This window comes from Gossypium hirsutum, chromosome A11, assembly GCF_007990345.1.
Source record: "Gossypium hirsutum isolate 1008001.06 chromosome A11, Gossypium_hirsutum_v2.1, whole genome shotgun sequence".
Lineage (NCBI taxonomy): Eukaryota > Viridiplantae > Streptophyta > Magnoliopsida > Malvales > Malvaceae > Gossypium > Gossypium hirsutum.
The window spans coordinates 25,488,667-25,509,075 of NC_053434.1; the positions used below are offsets into that span (position 1 = coordinate 25,488,667).

The following is a 20,409-nucleotide window of genomic DNA, read 5'->3' on the forward strand; positions in this document are numbered from 1 at the left end:
TTTTGAACATTCAAAATACAAAAAAGAAATACCATATCATTTGCTACATGTCGATCATATTTTGATTATTTTTGCTACCTCATAAAGAATAACATTGTAGAAGATTGGAGTCAAATTCAAGTATCAAATTGAATATTAGAAAAAAAAGAATATTAAGCACCAAATTGGACTAAAAAAAATTAATTATCAAATTAGACTTAAAAAAAATATAAAAATCAAATTAAAGGTAGGTTTTTGTCGGTGCGATTCCCGGTTAATACCTTTGAGAAATCACGTTATTCTAATCTTTTTGTCTTATTTTGATATTTCAAAATTATAGTGAGCAAGCAGATATTGAATCTTTAATCAAATTATATTGTTAGGTTTTATAATTGTCGTCAACATGAAAAGCATTTCATTAATTTGAGTGGTTCATAAAAGAGACAAACTAAATGCTGTCAATTTCATGCGGTGTTGTAACAATTCCATGCTTAATTCATCTATTTTTAATTCCAATATATGAGTTGAACGGTTAATTTTCTATTTCCATTTTTTATTTATATTTAGGGATAATGACAAAAAATATTCCTCTACTTTAATAAAATTTTTAATTTGGTACTTAAATTTTTAAAATGTGAACTTAATTTAGTATTGTCAAATTAAGGAATGCCACGCATCAATATGATTAAAGGGAAAAGTTTATTTTTAAAGACAAATCATTAATTCATTCCATGAAGGAGACTTACAATTTGGAAGAAACAACAACAAGCTATAATAGGTGGTGAAAGACAAACTTCATTAACACAACAAAAGCTTCAATCTCAATATCAATAAAACATTATGGCATGTTGATAATTGGCTCTATCACAACTCAAGCACGACATATCTGGAGTGAGTGATTACAAGCACTTAATATGGTAAGGAAGTCGACCCCAAATGGTCCAAAACGGCGAGCACAAATAGGTAATAGAACTGAGCATCCACCAAACTGGAGAAGACGATGACAAAATCATCCTTAAAATCACTTGCAAAAGCAAGACTACATGCATAAAGAAGACTAAAAAACGTGCTACAAGAGCAGATAAAAATTTCTAAAAGTAAAGACTTGTTAAACAATGAAAAAAAACAATATAAAACTTAAGAGAACACGGGTCCAAACTGACTTGTGAAATCAATTTTTTATTCTAAAAACTCTCAAAACATAAACAAATTAAAAAGTCGACGAAGAGCCACCTACTTTCCAAGAGAAACTGCTGGTGGCCAGTAAAGTTTCAACAATGATAGGCACTGTCATCTGCCCATCACAACTTGTGAATATAATAAATATACCCACAAAATAGATTTACAAATTAAAAAAAGAAAAGACACATGAAGTGAATGGGAAGAAAGAAAGAGAGGATTTATGGGAGAGAGAAAAAGACAAGCGGCAGCTAGCCCAAATGCTAGTACCACTACTGGTCCACGTGACAACTATTGCCAGTAATTAACGTCGTCAGAGGGAGGTACTAGATTGCCAATAATTTATGGGAGAGAAAAAAACTTTGTTAATGTAAAGGGGGATTTTTTGTCATTATCATTTATATTTATTATAAATTTTTTTTTACTAAATTGATATCATGTTTAACAAGGTACCAATTTAGTTTGGAAAATGCTAATATACCATTTCTTTTAGAGTTAGTATTTAGTACATTAACAATGTTTTTTTTTATTCCACAAACAAACTTAAAAAATCGTCACATGTATCTTTTTTTTTAATATTTATTTTTTAGTATTTTACTATGCCTCTATAAACGCTTGTGTTACTCTTACCCTATTTGTGGAATCTAAAAACTTCACTGGCAGTGAATTAAATATTTCCCTTTCTTTTAAATGAATATTATTTTGACCATGCTTTTGTTATTTCATATTTTTATATAATCTTTAAATAAAAAAACTCATGATCACAAATAAAAAATGTATTTATTAAGATTCATGTACAAATTCTTTATCATTTCAACATTAATCATTACTGAATAAATTTTAGAAGAATATACTTTTGGGGTTAGTATTTAGAATATTAGTAGTGTATTTTTAACATTTTAATGTCTTTATAGGACACTTGTCAATCCCTGACCCTACTTGTGGAGTATAAAAACTCTACTAGCAGTGTACCAAATAATTTCCCATACTCTTTTACATAAAATGTTTTCTATAATATTTTTTTAGGTAAACTGCACTAGTAGTAACCCAACTATTAGTAAATTTCTTTTTTAGTCACCCAACTATGAAAAGTTACAAAATGGTCACCCAACTATTCAATTTTATCTTTTTTGGTTACTAATTGGCTAATGGTGGCAACTTTTTAAATTGGCATAATAGCAATTTTACCCTCAACATTTATACATTGTGTCAATTTAGTTTTGATTCTAAAAAAATTTGACCCTCGACATTTACACGTTGTGTAATTTGGTGTTTTTTGCAGCTTTTCTTTTCTTTGTAATATTGAGGGTTAATTTTAAAAGAATGAGAAAAGATAAAAAAAAAATATTTTCTTGGATTTTTGGGTGTTTTCATTTTTTGTATATTTTCCATCAAATTAGCTAATTTTTTTTTTTAGATTTTTAGGTGAAAATATCATAAAGAAAAGCAAAATTACAAAAAAAAAGGACAAAATTACACAATGTGTAAATGCTGAGGGTTAGATTTTTAGAATCAAAACTAAAATTACACAATGTATAAATATTGAGGGTAAAGTTGCTATTATGCCAAATTTAAAACTTGCCAATGTTAGCTAGTTAGTAAACAAAAAAGACAAAAGTGAATAGTTGATGATCATTTTATAATTTTTCATAGTTGACTGACCAAAAAAGAAATTTACTAATAGCTAATTAATCATTTTATAACTTTAAATAGTCGAGTGACAAAAAAAACTAATAATTAAGTGACTACTATTGTAGTTTACCTAATTTTTTTTTATACTATACATTTATTCAATGAAAATGAAAACAAAAATGTCATTAACTCGAAAAAAACAATAACCCACCTTTTTAAAAACCAATCCACTAACATATATTTTATCTATAATAACTAGTATACCTATCACATGCATATGCTTGTAGAAATTGTATTTTGACACACGCATTCGTATAAAAATTACAATAAAATAAATAATAAATATATAAATAATGTAACATATAGTTTGAAACTAATAATAATATGATATATGCATATGTACGAAATTAAAGTTACAATACATTAAAGATATAAGCACACATGCGTGTAAAAACTACAATATATGATATAACACAATTTGAAACTAATAACAATATGATATATGCTAATAACCTCTTAGTCTAATAACAAGAACATTTATATTGCGGCACAAGAGTTTGAATTCAATCCTATCAACTTCACCCCTATTTTTCAATTATATAAAAAAAATGCACAAAATTACAATAAATCAATAAAATAAATTAGTTTAAATTTAAAATTTTTTGAAGTCCAAAAAGTTAGCATTAAAATTTATGTATCACTTAAATTAGTTAATTAATTATTTTAATTTTAATATATTTTATTTAAATATAGTTAATTTTAACGAATTCTATTATTAAAAAAAATAGTTTCTAACCCAATTAATAGGGAATCTAGTTAATTCATAATAATTAAATTAGGGTAAATTATAGAATTAGTCTCCCTACTATGGAAATTTTGAATTTAGTTACTAACATTTTAGATCATTTCTATTTTAGTCACTCACGTTTTAAATTGTTTCTATTTTGGTCACTCTCCATTAAATGGTTAATTGGAGTGATGATGTGGTCTTTTTCTAATTTGTATAATAACACATATAGTCCTCAATACTTACACATTCTATCAATTTGATTCTAATTCTAAATAATTTAAAAAACTTTAACCATTCTTTATTTACAAATTCTATCAACTTGATTCTCAAACACGTGATTTAATGTAAATATAATTATATTTAAATAGATATAATTAAACATTGACAAACTTTTCTTTAAATTTGTGATTTTGATAAACCTAAAAACTTAGAACCCCAAAACTTAGTAAATTTGTGATTTTTATAAATTTCATTCATCATCGTGCTAATAGCATTCTAAACAAAGGAACTCAATTTTTCCTATGAAACCTAACAAATAATTAACAAATAAAAAGAAAAACAAAAAAAGCTTCTTATAAACCTTTTTCAAATCATCATCTTTTGTATTCTTGTCAACTTGAAGAATCGTGTAACAATCCACACCTATCTCTAAGCATAAAATTTATCTTCAACTAATTTTTTTGTAATTTATTATCTTTAAGCATAAAATTTATCTTCACCTAATTTGTTTGTAATTTATTTAGAAAAATGTGTAATTCTTTTGGGGTTTTCGATTTTTCTAACTTGAATTTTAGATTTTTTTAAATTTTTTAATTTTTGGAGATATATTTTTAAAATTTATAATTCCTTTTAGTCTTAAGTAGAGGTGATCATGGGCTGGGTAGGGTCAAGCCCAACCAAAATTTTAGGCCAGTTTACAAGGCCCGACCCAAAAAATGGACATAAACTTTTGCCCAAGCCCGGCCCAGATAAAAATGTTAAAACCCGAGCCCGGCCCGACGCGTATTAATTTTTATATTATTTTTATATATTTTTTTAGAAAATATAATACATCAAAAATACTAAAAATATTAAAATAAATGTTTCCCAACAAATTGAAAATAGATTTAAAAATATATATGTATACTTAAATAACATTAAGATAGGTGAAATGATAGTAAAATAGTAAAAAAACAAGAAAATAGAAAAAAGAGAGCAAAAAAAAAACAAAAAAAAAGTGTAGTTTTTTTTTTAATATATTAGGGTCAGGGCCGGGACCGTGCCAAAAAAAGCCTTACTTGATATCTGACCTATTTTCTAAATGGGCATTTTTTTTATCCAAACCTATTTTTTGAACCTATATTTTCACCCAAACTCTTCTAATTTTCAGGTGACTCGACCCATGAACAAGTCTAGTCTTAAGGGTCAAAAAAGTCTCAATAAAAAAAATCAAAAAAATAATTGAGTTATTATGAAAAATGTGCACCCAATTGAACTCTAAGTGACCCAAAAAAAAATCAATTGATCCCTTCTGCTAACAAAAACCGTCAATTGATCAGTTTGACTGCTAACCTCGCTGACATGGTTGACGAAAGTCACCAGAATTTGCCATGTGGCAGTATGATGGTGTGGACAAAAAAATTTCAAATTTTTTTAAAAAAATAAATAACATGTGCATATAGAATGAATCTGGGCAATTTCTTTTCTCCAGATTCATTTTGGATGAGTACAAAAATAAAAGAACTTTAAAATTTATAAAAAAAAATGTTAAAAATTATTTAAAATTTTTTAAAAAATATACAAGATTTTAAGATGTGCAAAAACTCAAAAAACATTTTTATTTATTAAAAATTTTTAAAAATGTAAAAAAATATTAAATATACATATGCTCAATTAAAGATTAATTTAAATAGTTGCTTGTTTGCCAATTTTTTTAAGTTTAAAATCATTATTTAAGTTGAAAAGTGCTTTTTTTTTATCTCAATGTAAACAAAGCTTTCTAAGGGTGGGGTTTGAATAAGTAATGCATTTACTTGCGATTATTGTAAAAATAGTAGTGGCAATGAAATTAGATACTATAGCAATATTGTAACGTGAGATAAAAAATAAATTAAACGCACAGCATCACATCCCACCGTCCATCCAAAATCACTTTAAATACTTGTCCAAAATTACTATTAATTTAGAATACATTAAATATTATTTCATAGCTTAATATTGATGGGATTCAAGTTCCTAACATGCATTCAATCGTAATAGTTCGTAATAGATCCAAAAAGATTTTTAGGCTCGCATTGTGTTGCAGATGCAGTTGAGCATCTTCATCCGGGTAAAAGTAGTGGCAAGGTGAGCACAAATTCTTTATGAACCTTGGTCCTCATAAAATGAGCATTTTGGTGAATCAACTGCTAAGCTCCTAATGCCATTTATATTAGTGGTGGTGGTTTTCATGGATCATTCGATCCAACCTTTTAACAGCAAATGCAGATGGCTAAGTTATGATGTGAAGATCGTTCCGGATTAAGTTTCACCTCAAACATCATAAGTTCCATGAAAATGGTTACATGGTTTGAATAAAGGTTTAGAATAGCAAAAGAAGACATTCACTATCACTGCCCCTGTTTCCTTGTCAGATAAATACTGTTAATAGCATTGCAAAACGTAAGATGACAATATTATATTTGATCACCTTAGGTAGCAATTTTTTAAATCAATCCTTGATTGAGCATATGTATATTCACGGTTGAAGTTAAAAATTTTGTTTAAGGGGAGCCGAGATAAGATTAACGTGGCATGTCACGTTAGCATGCTGTCATATGACAATTTTTGGTACCTTTTGTTAATCATGTCAGAGAGGTTAACGGTTAAACCAGTCAACTGACAGTTTCTGATTCGAAAGAGGCTAATTAATTTTTTTTGGGTCATTGAGGGCTTAATAGGTACACTTTTTTTTATAAGGGCTCAATTGATTTTTTTTATTGACGGTTTTTTTTATCCTTAAGCTTTTCTTTTATATTTTAAAAAATCTATATAATTTATATATTTTTCTTTTAAATTTTTAAATATTTTTTTATAAAATATAGAATATGGCATCATCATGTCACATGTCATAGCTTAAGAGTGTCATGTATCTTATATTTAACATTGTTGTAGAAAAAAATACAAAACCCTTAGAGGGAATGAAAATTCAGGTACTAACTTGAGACAAAAAAAATTACAAGTACCAATTTAAGAGAAAGTGTCAAGTTTCGGGGGCTAAATACATATTTGAGCCTTATAATTATAATTAAATATAAAAATATATAATATTATTTATATAAATAATAATATATTTTGTACTTTTTCATAATATATAAATTATGTTTAATTATATATGTTTGAAGATGAAATTGATAGAAAATGTAAATATGAAGTACTAAAAATGTTATTATATAAGTTAGAAAAAAGCCACATCATCACTCATGTTGACCATTTTAGTAGAGGGTGACGAAAATAAAAATAATCTAAAATATAAGTGGCTAAAATACAAATAATCAAAGATGTTAGTAGGTAAATTAAAAATTTTAAACAAAAACATGGTAATAATTGGATTACTAATTCTGCAATTTGCCCTAATTTATTCTATTTTCAACTATATATATTATGAATCGGACCATAAAATTTCATTGAATCGGCTGTGAGAACACACTGTTTGAATGGGAAAATGGAGATTGTTGCATTGCCAAATCATAAACGGGTTGGCCTAACTGGTTAGAAACTCCAAGCAAACAGTCCAACTTCAAAAGTTTGACTCTCTTCGTCCCTCTTTTTCTTCTATCCATTTTAAAAGTTTAATAAATAGTAAACAAGGTGTGCTGGCTAAGCTTTACTTCTTATCAGACAACTTTTTGTAAAATTGATAATTAAACCTTTTTTAATTTTTATGTTTTTTTTTTTTGGCTGTCTCAAACAATGCCTTTTCACATCTCATCACAGTCCATTACCATGTGCCCCACTACTACTTACAGCTCCACCATCCCCCTACCCCCAATTCCATCGCTAGGGTTTTTTCACCTTTTCTGTTAACTTTTATTTGTTTATTTTTCTTGTTTGATATAATAAAGTTCTCCGTTCCATTTTATGAATGATTTATTTTTTCTTTGGGTGTTGAAAATTGTCGACTAGTAGAAATCTGATACGGCTTTGTGTAAAGCCTTGTTTACAAGACATCGTCGACGGCGGCTGTGGTGATGTTGATAATAGTTGTAAGAGTTTGAGTGGTGATTCTTTACAAGGTGTAGAGTTCACGTGGATCGATCAATGCTAGAAGATTCCTGAGATGGACAATTCGCAGCTGGTTGGAAACGCTGACGTGGTGGTCCCAGGAGCTGCTGGTGCTACGGCGGAGGCGGGCAATGGAGTGACAGTTGTTGAGATGAGCGCTGGAAAGCGGAGACGGGGAAGACCGCCGAGGAATCAAGTGAGAACCCCGTCGTCATCGGCGCCGCCGCCACCGCCTCAAAGGAAGGATGAGGATGATGAAGAAGATGTTTGCTTTATATGCTTCGATGGCGGCAGTCTCGTGCTTTGTGATCGACGGTGAGTTTGGAAATTTTTTTCTGTTTTTGTCCTCTCTTTTTTTTTCTTGTCTGTTTGGTTGATCAGAAAATGTAGGAAATCAGAAGGAAGTTTTAGTTAGTTGGCCATTATTAAGGACAGAACTAGAGTCATTGTTTGGTTGCACTTCGATTTTTGTTAAGTTGAGCTCAAATTTTATTTGTTTTTTTTGGCTCATTGAGCTTATATTTTCTTTTTATACATGCAAAATGGAACTGGATTTAATTTCAGTTAAAAAATGCGCAAGTTCTGTGCCTGTGCCGCTGATCTTTTTTGTTTATTTTGTGGCACTAATTCATAGATTAGAAATCATGTCTTCTCGGTAACAGAACGTTGGTTTAGTGCTAATCTTCTCTTCTTTTGTTTGTCTTGTATCTATTTATTATTATTTTTTTCTTTTTTGCATTTGTATCATTTTCTTGGTTAACTATATGGGATTTTACGTGACAGTGGCTGTCCTAAGGCATACCACCCAGCCTGTATCAAAAGGGATGAGGCATTCTTTAAATCCAAGGCGAAATGGAACTGCGGTATGTTTGGATTAATTATTTATCACTTTTAGTTTGATTTAATTAATATAAGTGCTGGGGAGAGTTGAAGCATATTTCAATTATCTAGATTCATGTTTCTCTTTCATTGCTTCGCTGTTAGTAACTGTTGTTCTGCCGTACAGTTGCCACGTGTGTGTGAAATGGTAGCTTTCCATGTTTGTCATCGGCTTGGATACTTTATTCTTGAGTAGCTACTGGATTACTGTTTTTACCTGAATTATGAAATGATATCATATCATTAGCATTTGCTGATTGAATAATGATGGCATGTACATCTTTCATCAACATAAGTTCTTGCTTATGTCATTATGCAATGATGGTGGCCTTTTGTTATTCGATAACTGTGGCTTTTCACATCAGTTGTTAACGTGGATTCTTGATTCTGGAGTGGTTTGCTATACCGTTTTTTATCTCAGCTATAAAATTATGCAGTCACCACATGCATATTGAACGGTAGCATCTATGTCTGTTTATTGGTTTGGACTCTTGCGTCTTGATTAGTTAATATGCTAACATTTTTATCTCAATTCTTTAAGTATCAATTTAAGCTGTTTTTTTCATTAAGTTTCAATGATTAATTTTTTGTTTCATTAATTTCTGGTGTCTATTGGTTGTAAATTTCAGGGTGGCATATATGTAGCACTTGTCAAAAGGCTTCATATTATATGTGCTATACTTGTACTTATTCCTTGTGCAAGAATTGCACTAAAGATGCTGATTACGTGAATGTAAGAGGAAATAAAGGATTCTGTGGAACGTGCATGAGAACTATTATGCTGATTGAAAATATTGCATCAGACAATAAGGAAATGGTATTATTAACCTTGCTTCATACAATGGATGATTTCTTTTTGAATGTCTCATAGCTTTTTTTCCTCATTAGTTGTGCTTTTTTTGATAACTACTATAATTGGCACTTTTTAGATTACTGAAGAGTAAAGATTTTTTCTACCTTAAAGGCCTTTTACTTTATGCTGTGCAGGTTCAAGTGGATTTTGATGATAAAACTAGCTGGGAGTATCTGTTTAAGGTGTACTGGGTTCTTTTGAAAGAGAAGCTAGCTTTAAGTTTAGATGAGCTTACTAACGCCAAAAATCCATGGAAGGAAACTGCTATCATGGGTCCCAAGGGAAATTCATCCGGTGAACTTAATAATTATAGTAATGCTAAAGGAACTAACATGGAAAAGTCTTGTGGAGACCAAGGTGACAGTTATTCCAAGAGAAGAAAAACTACAAGACAGCAAAAGCTTTTGAACAATGTTGAATATCTAGGAGCTGAAAACTCAGGTGTTATGAAAGGGGTGCCTTTTCCTGGAGGCACAAATTGGGCTACTACAGAGCTTCTTGAATTTGTGGCACACATGAAAAATGGTGATGTATCTGTTCTATCACATTTTGATGTTCAGGCACTTTTACTCGAGTACATAACACGAAACAATCTTCGTGATCCTCGACAGAAATCCCACATTATTTGTGATTCAAGGCTTGTGAAGTTGTTTGGAGAAGAAAGGGTGGGCCACTTTGAAATGTTAAAGCTTCTTGAATCACACTTTCTCATCCAAGACCATTCAAGGGCCATTGATACTGTTAGAGGTGAAGCTATTGAAGCTGCTGCTATCCAATTAGCTGTTGATGGGAACAGTGATAGTCAACCTATAATTGCCAGTGATAAGAGACGTAAAACACGTAAAAAGGTCAATGAGAAAGGACAAAGGGCTAATCCAGATGAATATGCCGCAGTTGATATTCATAATATGAACTTGATCTACTTGAAGCGTAATTGGATTGAGAATTTAATTGATGATGCTGAGAAAATTGATGGCAAGGTTGTTGGTTCCTTCGTGAGGATCAAAATTCCTGGGAATGATCAGAAGCAAGATTTTTATAGACTTGTCCAAGTCGTTGGTATTGACTTATATAACTGTTGCTCCTTGAATTCCTTTTTAATTTGTTTATTGTAGACCTTCACCACTAATGCATTTTTTTGCAGGTACCAGCAAGGCTGAACCATATAAAATCGGTGAAAGGACAACTGATATCATGCTTGAAATATTAAATTTGGACAAGAAAGAGGCTGTCTCAATTAATGGAATTTCAAATCAGGAATTTACTGAGGTGCCAATAGAGTTCCTAGATGCTGTTCTGTAAAGCATAAAATGCCATAGTTGGTCATGCATTTATTAACAAGAAGTCCATTTAGGGAAGTCTAATGTGTTGATTGTATAACCATTTCGAAACAAAAGAGAATGGGTTTTGTTGTTGGTTAGAGTTTTAGTTAGGGTTATATTTGTAATTGAACTATGCAAAGAAAAAAAAAACTGCTTAACTAGACAAAAGGAATATATACTTAAGGGGATTATTGCAGAGGAGAATGAGGATTTAGAGTATAATTGATGGCTTGCATGGGTTTGTATAGGCTGAAAGATAAGAAATTGAGATGTGGAAAAGAAAATATTTTGTAAAATCTATGAACTGTTTACCAGTGGAAAAAGTTCAATCTTTATAGGCCATTGACCTGTTCTCCATTTTTATGGGCATATGCATCCTTAGTTTGGCAGACATTAGACCATCTTTTGTTGTGCCCTAAGTCATAACTTTTCTCCTCTGATTTTGATATTTTTGTTATAACACCAGGATGAATGTCAACGACTCTACCAGAGAATAAGATGCGGGCTGACCAAATGGTTTACTGTGGTAAGTGTTTTTCATGTTCATTTTTTTCAGCAAAGTGTCATTTGAAAAGGAGTTCTATGCTTTATTATAGGGTGAGATTCTGGAGAAAGCAATGGCACTTCAAGCAGTGAGGGTAAATGATGTAAGTTCCTAAGCTGCAAAGTTTTAGCACATTAAACACTAGGATATTACCGTGTGGTCACTTTGAAAGGGATAGAGCATTTAGTGTTCTTGTATAGTTACATGTTTTCTCTTTACCTTTAAAGAACTCTAGAATTTAGTTTGTTGAGGTGCTTTGTGCTTATGCTCTTACCTTTTTGCTCAGTGGCTACAGTCAGAGATTTTGCGAGTTACTAACCTTCGTGATCGAGCCAGTGAGAAGGGACACATGAAAGAATATCCTATGTTGCTTGATATGATGCTAACCTTTAGACTGTTCTTTATTTTGTTTTTCCCCATTTCCCCTTATATTCCGTCTACTTTGCTACTATTTTGCGGATTTATCATAAGCTTTTCTGTTGGTTCCTTGACCATCTTGCACGTACAGAGAATGTATAGAAAAATTGCAGCTTCTGAACTCACCTGATGAACGCCAGCGTAGGCTGCAAGAAATTCCTGATATACACTGTGATCCAGACATGAATCAATACTGCAAGTCTTTGAAAGTTGCAGTAGAGTTGAATAAAAAAAAAGGTAGCATACACTTTTAGATGTTTAACTTCATTCTTGTATGGTGGCTTTGCTATATATTTATGTGTGCATTCATTTGCATCTTTGGTATGCTACCTTTTTGTTTTTTTCTTGGTTCACAACTTTAGTGTCCTAATTAGCCTGTTTGTTCGTGTAGAGAACAACAAACCAAGAGATTCTGGCTTCACTATGAAGGAAAAAGAGCCTGCCTTTCCACTGAAGGGAAGTGATGACTTGAATGATATAGGAAGCAGAGGAACTAGCCTAGGACCACATTCTACAGGAATGGAGTTGACTGTAAATAATATTGAGACAGACAAAATATGGCATTATCAGGACCCACATGGGAAAGTTCAAGGGCCATTTCATATTGAAATGTTACGTAGATGGAGCATGAGTGGTCATTTCCCTCCTGATTTGAGAATATGGAGGGCAAATGAAAAGCAAGATAACTCTATTCTCCTAACAGATGCTCTGGATGGGTGGTATGGTGAAGCGAAGCAGTCATTTTGCAACAGCTGCGTACCAACTGAAGACATAAGGGTTGCCTCTGATGATGGATGTCTGAGTGGGGCTGTAGATGGTAGTGGGGGTACTGATCTGAATGTGGCTCAGATCGAAAGTAAACAGGTTGAGGGGACGTTGAACTCAACGCTGAATGATACAAGTAGTCATTATTGTGGTAACAATGAATCTGTGAAGAGCACAGAATTGAGCTCTCAATCTTCCCCTTGTACTGCTACTTGTACTCCTGTGGTAGATGTTGTCAATTCCGATGCAGTGCAAAAGGGAAGCCCTTTACCAACCTGTGACTTAGTGAAGGGTGATAATGACTTACCTGGCCTGCCCCAAGTGAGTAGTTCTCTTCCGTCATCTACATTATCTGACAAACCATGCGGAACCCAGTCTCATCAGTTCAACAACGATCATGGGGTTGAAAGATGGGACAATGGCTCAATCAACATGGGTGAGAATATGGACAAGACCTCAGAAGGTCAAAATATTGCTGGAAGTGCAAAGCTAGATGATATTGAGGGAAAATCTGGCAGATCTAGTGGGCAAAGCTGGAGATCTTCACCTTTAAATGATGCTTCGAACGGATGGGATTCCAATTCAGGACTGATTTCCCTGGCTAGGGCTCTTGAAGCGTCGGAACACAATCAGGATATTGATTTCTCAGATATTCCCACCTCAACATCAAAGTTGAACCAAGAAGACTCAAAAGGTCAGGCTAATGAAAGCAAACTGTCTCTTTCTTTGAATGTTCCTCATCGGGATTCAGGTCCTAGCTGGAGTACAACTTCTAGTCTAGTGGGTAATTCACAAATTGCTGAAATATTTGGTGAATGGGGTGGGCATTCTTCCACTCCAGCAAAACCTTCTGCAAAGGGGTGGGACTCAAATCTTGTGCCTGAATCTTCATTTAAACCATCTATCATGGGAAGTGATCATGCTGCTGCTCCAACTTCAGGAAGTGACCAATTGACTCATTCGTCTCCCCCGGATCCTGCTAATAATGCATTTGCTTGGGATCCAATTGTTCCCGAACCTAATGAGGGTGATGAATCAGTTTCAGATCTCTTGGCTGAAGTTGAAGCAATGGAGTCTCTTAATGGCTTGACTTCACCTACATCAATTATGCATTGTGATGGAGAGTTGGCTCAAGGTTCCGAACCTGATTGTTTTAGTCCTGTAGGAAGACTGAGCCCTGCACCTGATCCCGGAAAAAGCGATGCTTTCAGCTCAACAAATGATCTACAAATGCCTTCTCAGTCAACTGTGACCACTGAGCCATTCAGGATCTCTCAGTCTGAAGTTCTTGATGCTCAGAAGAGTTCTGGTAGGCATTCTTCCACAAGTGCTGAAATAAATGAAAACACAAGGCCCAGAGATGTCTCGGTTAACCAATACAAAGTTGGTTCCAACATGCAACCTCCTGCACCACCTGTTACAACTTGGGGCATGGATACCATAGATACTGCTTGGGGATCTGGTCCAGAAACTACAAGCACCAATTGTGGAGCAGTTCATGGAAACAAAAATTTTAGTTGGAGAGGACTAGGTGAAGGAAATACGAATGTTAGTAGGGGAACAGGTCAAGGAACGTTTCAGGAAAACAGCAGCATCAATGCAGGCACTTCTGGAGAGAATCTGGCCTATTGGGGAAGTCAACAGAGGTATGTTAGTCCTAGGCACCGTGATTTTCAGGGAAGAGATTCAAGTTCTGTGGGGGGCAGTGATTTTCATGGCAGAGATTCAAGTTCTGCTAGGGGCAGTGATTTTCAGGGCAAAGATTCAAGTTCAGCTAGGGGCAGTGATTTTCAGGGCAGAGATTCAAGTTCTGTGAGGGGCAGTGACTTCCTGGGCAGAGATTCAAGTTTTGCTAGGGGCAGGTCCTCATCGAATAGGCACTCATCCTACTATGGTGGTTCAAATGGAGGCGGTACTTTCAGATCACCGCCCAAAGGGCAGCGGATTTGTAAATTTTATGAAAGTGGTTATTGCAAGAAGGGAGCATCATGTCGTTATTGGCACCCTTGATTAGGTAACATTTCCTGTTTACCATACCAATCGCGTGCATTTAATCATGTATTCATTATTTGTATTAGGGATTTGCTCTGTTATTCTCCAATTTAACCAACCGGTAAATGCTATCATTGGGTAGTGCATATTATTTCTATTCTATGGATAGCTAATCCTTTGCTTACCGGCTCACTACATTTATGTTTGTCGGATTAGAAGGTTAATGTCAGAAATTAGATATGCGTACAATATGCATATATTTAGTTTTTTTTTAAATATTTTTATATAAAGACAATTTTTAAAATCTTAAACTTAAGTGACAGTTACAATGATAACTTTAAAAAATGAGAATCAAGAGAACCAAAATGATATTAGTCATTACATTAAAATAAATGGTTTTTAAGTTTTAGATTTTGTATTTATTTTACTTATATTAAAATTAAACCAATAATATTCATCTTTTTCCTTTTTCTGTTCTCTTTATGTTGTAATTGAAGTTTTAGAGTGAAAATGTTTGGATAATCTTTATTTTTAGATTTAATTTCTTTTTTTAAAATTGCAATGGAAAGCAAGAGATGAAAGATATTAAGATTTATTTTTCTTTATTGAAAAAATTGTTCTACCATTTTATTTTAAAAAAAATTGAGATTTTTTCCTTAGTTGATTCTAAGTATTCGCTTTTTACTAAAAGTAATATATAAATCTCAATTTTTTTAGAATGAAATGATCAACTAAAATTTTCAATTAAGAAAAATAAATATTTAATACACAAATTGATTAATCTTAATAACTCTAATATCTTGCTTTAAATCTTAATTTTTCTTCTAAAAAATAGAAATTACTACATTTGAAATGAAGGATTATTTTAAAAAATTCATCTTGATATTTTAATAATACGGTAAAGAGAAAAAAAAGAAAAAGATTGGATGCTGTCGATTTTATTTTATATTTTAATTCTCATTTTAAAAATTTCCCCAAGTTGTTAGTGTTAAGAATATATTTGGTTTGACATGTAAAAATACAATTTTGTTTTTAATTTTATGGTTTAATTATGGATTTAGTTCTGAAATTTGGAATTTGCATTTTTTTTACGATTATTTTAATTTAATTTAATTGTAACATTTTGACTTTTTTGATGCGGTTAGTACATCTAAGGTTATTAAATTATTAATAAGTTTATATTTTGATTATTCAACTTTAAAAAGTTATAAAATGATCACTAAATTATTCGAAAGATTTTATTTAAATCACTAAGCTGATCAAAAGGTTTTTTTTTTATCTTATCTTCTATAGTTTAATTTTTTTTTTATGAAACAACTTTGAGGTCACAAATCTCTTAACCAAAATTCAAACAGTTTTTTTCCCTAATTTCTAATGTTGATTCTTAGATCGGCTTGGATATAAGATATGTTCATTTGCTTATTAATGGATATTGATTCAATGTATTTATTGTCGAATCGTCTTTTAGAGCTCATTAACAAAATTTAAGAAAAAAATTAACAGTCCAAAATTTAAATAATTTTTTTTACAGAAATTTACTAATAGTTTAGTCACTTATACCCTCCATTTTTTTTCACTAAAAGAACCCGCAAAACCTAGTACAGTCAGTCATACTAGCAAGAACAGAAGCCATTGATCATCTCACAGAATACCTCTAATGGAGATCAGTAAAGAAATATAATTTTGGTTGAATGAAATCTGCAGCCTTAATGGTCTCCCTGCTACTGTATCCGAATTGGAGCTCCCACTGCCTATTGCATAAAGCTTTGATATTACTTGCTAAAGCAGAAACAGGTGTTGTCATGTTTTCATTCTTGCATCAGCTCAATAAATATAAGCGTCATGCTATCTGACTCCACCATAACTCTTCTAGAGCCATTGTCCCATGCGATTTTTAGTACCAAGTGCCAACAGCCAGTTTCCACCACCACCACGACGAAGATCTCCAGCAGCAGCTCTCCCATCCCGTCCTTTACCGCCATGTTGTGGTGGTTCCTAGCAGATTCAGACAGCTCCTTTTGGTACGAATAGTCTACACTCTTACGGCCTGATACAATGGATTTCGTCCAAGCAAAACAAGTTCTCAGAACAACGTTCATTAGTAAAAAGCAAAAGATTCCTAGATTTTTTGTAGTCTCCAACAAGTGATACCAAAGAACACACACCAATCAACCTCGTCCAAAGCAATGCCAGCAACATTAATCAAAGTTTCCTAAAGCCATTCTTGCAGAGTCAAGAAAAGAACCGAGTGTGGGCAGAACTTGGTTCCTTAGAGCTTTAGCCGAACAGCAACTTCTTACAACGTTAGGATTAGTTTCCACGGCTTCACCATATATTTTACACGAAGGATAATCCGCTAGTCCTCGCCTACTTCTTTCATCTTTTATAAAGAGTCTTTCGTTTATGAGGAGCCCAATGAAGTGGCAAACTCGTTCTGGTCCATTAAACTTCGATACTACCAACCAAACCTTCCAACTATTTATCAGTATCTGCCACTGAAAATCCCCTTTAGAATCTCCACTCATACTTATCACAACCTGGCCGAATCATTTGCCGCAATCTTATACCCCTATCTTCATGGGAAGTGTCACATTTTGATCTCGCAGGTTCCCAAGAGTAGTTTAAGCACAAGGAACTTTGGTTCGATTCAAAATTCCAACAAAAAAAAGAAAAAGAAAAGAGAAATCAATAGAAAAATTTAAGAATTAAAGAGATGGAAAAATGTATTGATGGAACCAAAGGTAAAAGATTGAGTGGCAATGTGGTGGTTGGATAGCTTAGCTTCCTTTGGTGAACTTGCACCAACAAAGAACTATAGTGGCTTTTAATCCTCTTAATTTATTTGAACTAAACAAGCTGAAATTATCAAGATTCTCTTCCACAATCCTTGAAGAATTGAAGCAAAAATCCTATCAAGAAAGAAACAAGAAACCAGTCTTTAAAGAAAAACTCTCTAGTATTTTATGAATAAAAAAACAATAATACAATTTTCTATTATAAAACATAATGACATGTATATATATATATATAGACCTAAGGTATTGAGAAAACATGGAAACAACATTTCATTTGTTTCCAAACAATTTGGTCTAGTCATAATCTTATTCTTTAAACTACACAAATTTAAAAATATTAAAAGATTTGGAAAAAATAAACCCCTAAAATACAAAACTTTATAAATACATAATTAGATTTATACACAATCAAAGTTAAGCCTTAAAATTAAACCCAATACGATTTGAACATTAATCCAAACTCCAAAACTCATCATTCATGTCATAATCACATTCAAAATTTTTATCTTGTGCAATTTTCATTTAAATGATTATAACTTAAGCTTTCGAAATTGAAATAAGGTAATTACAAGTATTTTGAGGTTAAGAGATAATTCTTTAATCCGTATGAGAATAATTCAACCTAGAAATACCTGGATCCTATCCAAAAATATGTTACAAGTCAACTAATCTTCCTGACTTGAAAGACATTAGCTTTGGTGGACTTAATTGAATAAGTTTCAACCCATTGGTGCATGCATCAAACACTCTCCATATAAGTAGCGTTTGGTGATTTCCAATGTAATGTGATTCATTGACATGTGATTAATGGGAATGTGAATCATGAGAAAGTTAATGTAACAGCCCGTTTTCAGTGAAATTGGAACAGTGGTTTCTGGACCACAAATCCAAGGTCAGAAGAAAATTTATTTTAATATTATTTTATAGTCTATGGTATGATAGGAATGTTGTATAAAAATTTCATTAAGAAATTTTATCGATTACACGTCTAATTTGTTAAAAATGACTAAATTGAAAAAGGTACAAAACTTGTTAATTAAAAGAAATAGTGATTAAATAGCTTAACCAATAAATAAGGAGGGACTTAAGGCATAAATATGCCAAAAGAAAATGGCTGAGGTGGCATAAGCCTTAAAAAATGATAAAATGGTGTGAACTAAGGGCAAAATTAGAAATTTTGCCAAATTTAATGAAATAAATGAGAAATTAAACTAGACATTTCATCATCATTTTTAGTTCTAAAAATAGAAATTGAAGAGGGTTTAAGCTGGGTTTTCAATTCTTGCTCCATGTAAGTCAAATCCTTACCTGCTTCTTGAAATTTTTATGTTTGTGTGATTTTATTAGGTTCAACTAACCTTTATTTTGGTTTTTGATTTTATTGAAAATCTTGGAAGTTACCATTGATGAGTTCATATCATTTTAGTTATTAAATGATGAATTTGAGGTGTTGATGGGTATTTAAAAGTGTTCTACTAAAGAATTTTGATGAAATCATGATTAAGGGATTAAATTGAAAAGATGTTGAATTCATGAAAAATTCTGAATTTTATGGAATTCATGGGTGGCTATTAATATGTATGAAAATTAATAGGCTTGTAATGAAGATTAAATTTCATGAATTTCATTTTCCGAGCCTAGGGACGAAATTGTAATTAATCAAAAGCATAGGGGTAAAATGGTAATTTTGCCTAAGATGTGAATTGAATGGAATTGAATCTGAATTGTATTAAATTGATTTAAATTTACTTGTATAGATATGGATAGACCAAGTTTGGAATTGGATCGAGGAAAACAAAAAGTATTAGATTAGTAGCCTACGACCGCGAACATTGGCAAGGTAAGTTCATGTAACTAAATTGTGTACATTTATATGTTTGAATTAAATGTTGTATATGTGAATTGTATAATTGCCATGTATATGAAATTGATTAAATATCCGATAATGTCCGATAAATGTTAAGTCTCATTTGAACAATTGAAAATCGATGGATACAAGTTTCCCGTAATGGTTGTAGTCTTGCATATGTTGCGGATACACCACAACTCGAAAGAGCGTCCCGTTATTAGCCCTCTTGAGCTTCCCGTTATATGATTCTTGTGAGCTTCCCATTAATAGCTCTTCAGAGCATCCCGATTGGTTGTGATCCTACATGTGTTGTGGACACACCGCAACTCTTATGAGCTTCCCGATTATGGCTCTTCGTGAGCTTTCTGTCAATTGGCTCTTTGTGAGCTTCCCAATATGGCTCGCTTGAATTTTCCAATATTAAGCTATCCGGAGCTTCCCATTATTAGCTCTTCAGAGCTACCCGATATTGGCTCGTATAAGCTTCCTGAATATGGCTCTTATAAGCTTCTCGTTATAAAGCCCAGATAAGCTTCCTATTACATGGCTCACACGAGCTTTCCGTTATATGGCTTGAGAGAGTGCTTCCCATTTAAGTGTTCTTATGAGCACTCCCGAATATGAATTGACGAATTACAGATTCGTACACTTCAGTATGTACTACTCGATGTCCATCGATATTTCATAAGGTTCAATAGGCAAAGTTCCGATATAAGTTAAGATAAGGTTTGAATGAATCAATAATTGTATTTGCCTGAAAATACATGGAAAGGTTTATACGATGAGCTCATCTTTGTTACTTGAAATGTACATGAAATACATGACTAACATGCTTGATGAGTATGTGTTTAGGCAATTGGCCAAATTGCTTTGGATGCATGTTTATTTGTATGCTTAAAATTGTGAAATAAAGGCAAGATAAATTACATGTTATATGAATTTACAAAGCTTAAAAGCTTGCTCTGTTTTATAGTACTCGGAAGCTCGTGAAGGTTGGAACTTGGTCGGAGTCACATCACACTATCCCTCGGACTTCTCGGTATATAAAGCAAGTTAATTTTTGGTTATAATGGCATGTATAGGTTAAATTGGCCAAATGATGACATATAAATACTTGGTTGGAACTAGCCATTGGAATGGCTTGCAATAGTTATAGCTTGAAGTATAAGTA

General features: G+C 32.4%; 1 protein-coding gene across 2 annotated transcripts; it reads left to right on the top strand.

Annotated features, from left to right (window-relative positions):
• The first annotated feature begins 7,223 nt into the window (after positions 1-7,223).
• Positions 7,224-14,778, top strand: LOC107896551 (zinc finger CCCH domain-containing protein 44). Of its 2 annotated transcripts, XM_041081471.1 has the most exons (10): positions 7,224-8,137; positions 8,606-8,685; positions 9,331-9,518; positions 9,689-10,613; positions 10,699-10,823; positions 11,343-11,402; positions 11,473-11,523; positions 11,707-11,777; positions 11,923-12,074; positions 12,229-14,778. In XM_041081471.1, the coding sequence occupies exons 1-10, from the start codon at positions 7,878-7,880 to the stop codon at positions 14,610-14,612; spliced, it is 4,296 nt and encodes a 1,431-aa protein (XP_040937405.1). In that variant the 5' UTR covers positions 7,224-7,877; the 3' UTR covers positions 14,613-14,778. The 2 variants fall into 2 exon arrangements, with proteins under 2 accessions (XP_040937405.1, XP_040937406.1); XM_041081472.1 differs by lacking the exon at positions 9,331-9,518 and having other exon boundaries at positions 7,571-8,137.
• The last annotated feature ends 5,631 nt before the right edge of the window (positions 14,779-20,409 follow it).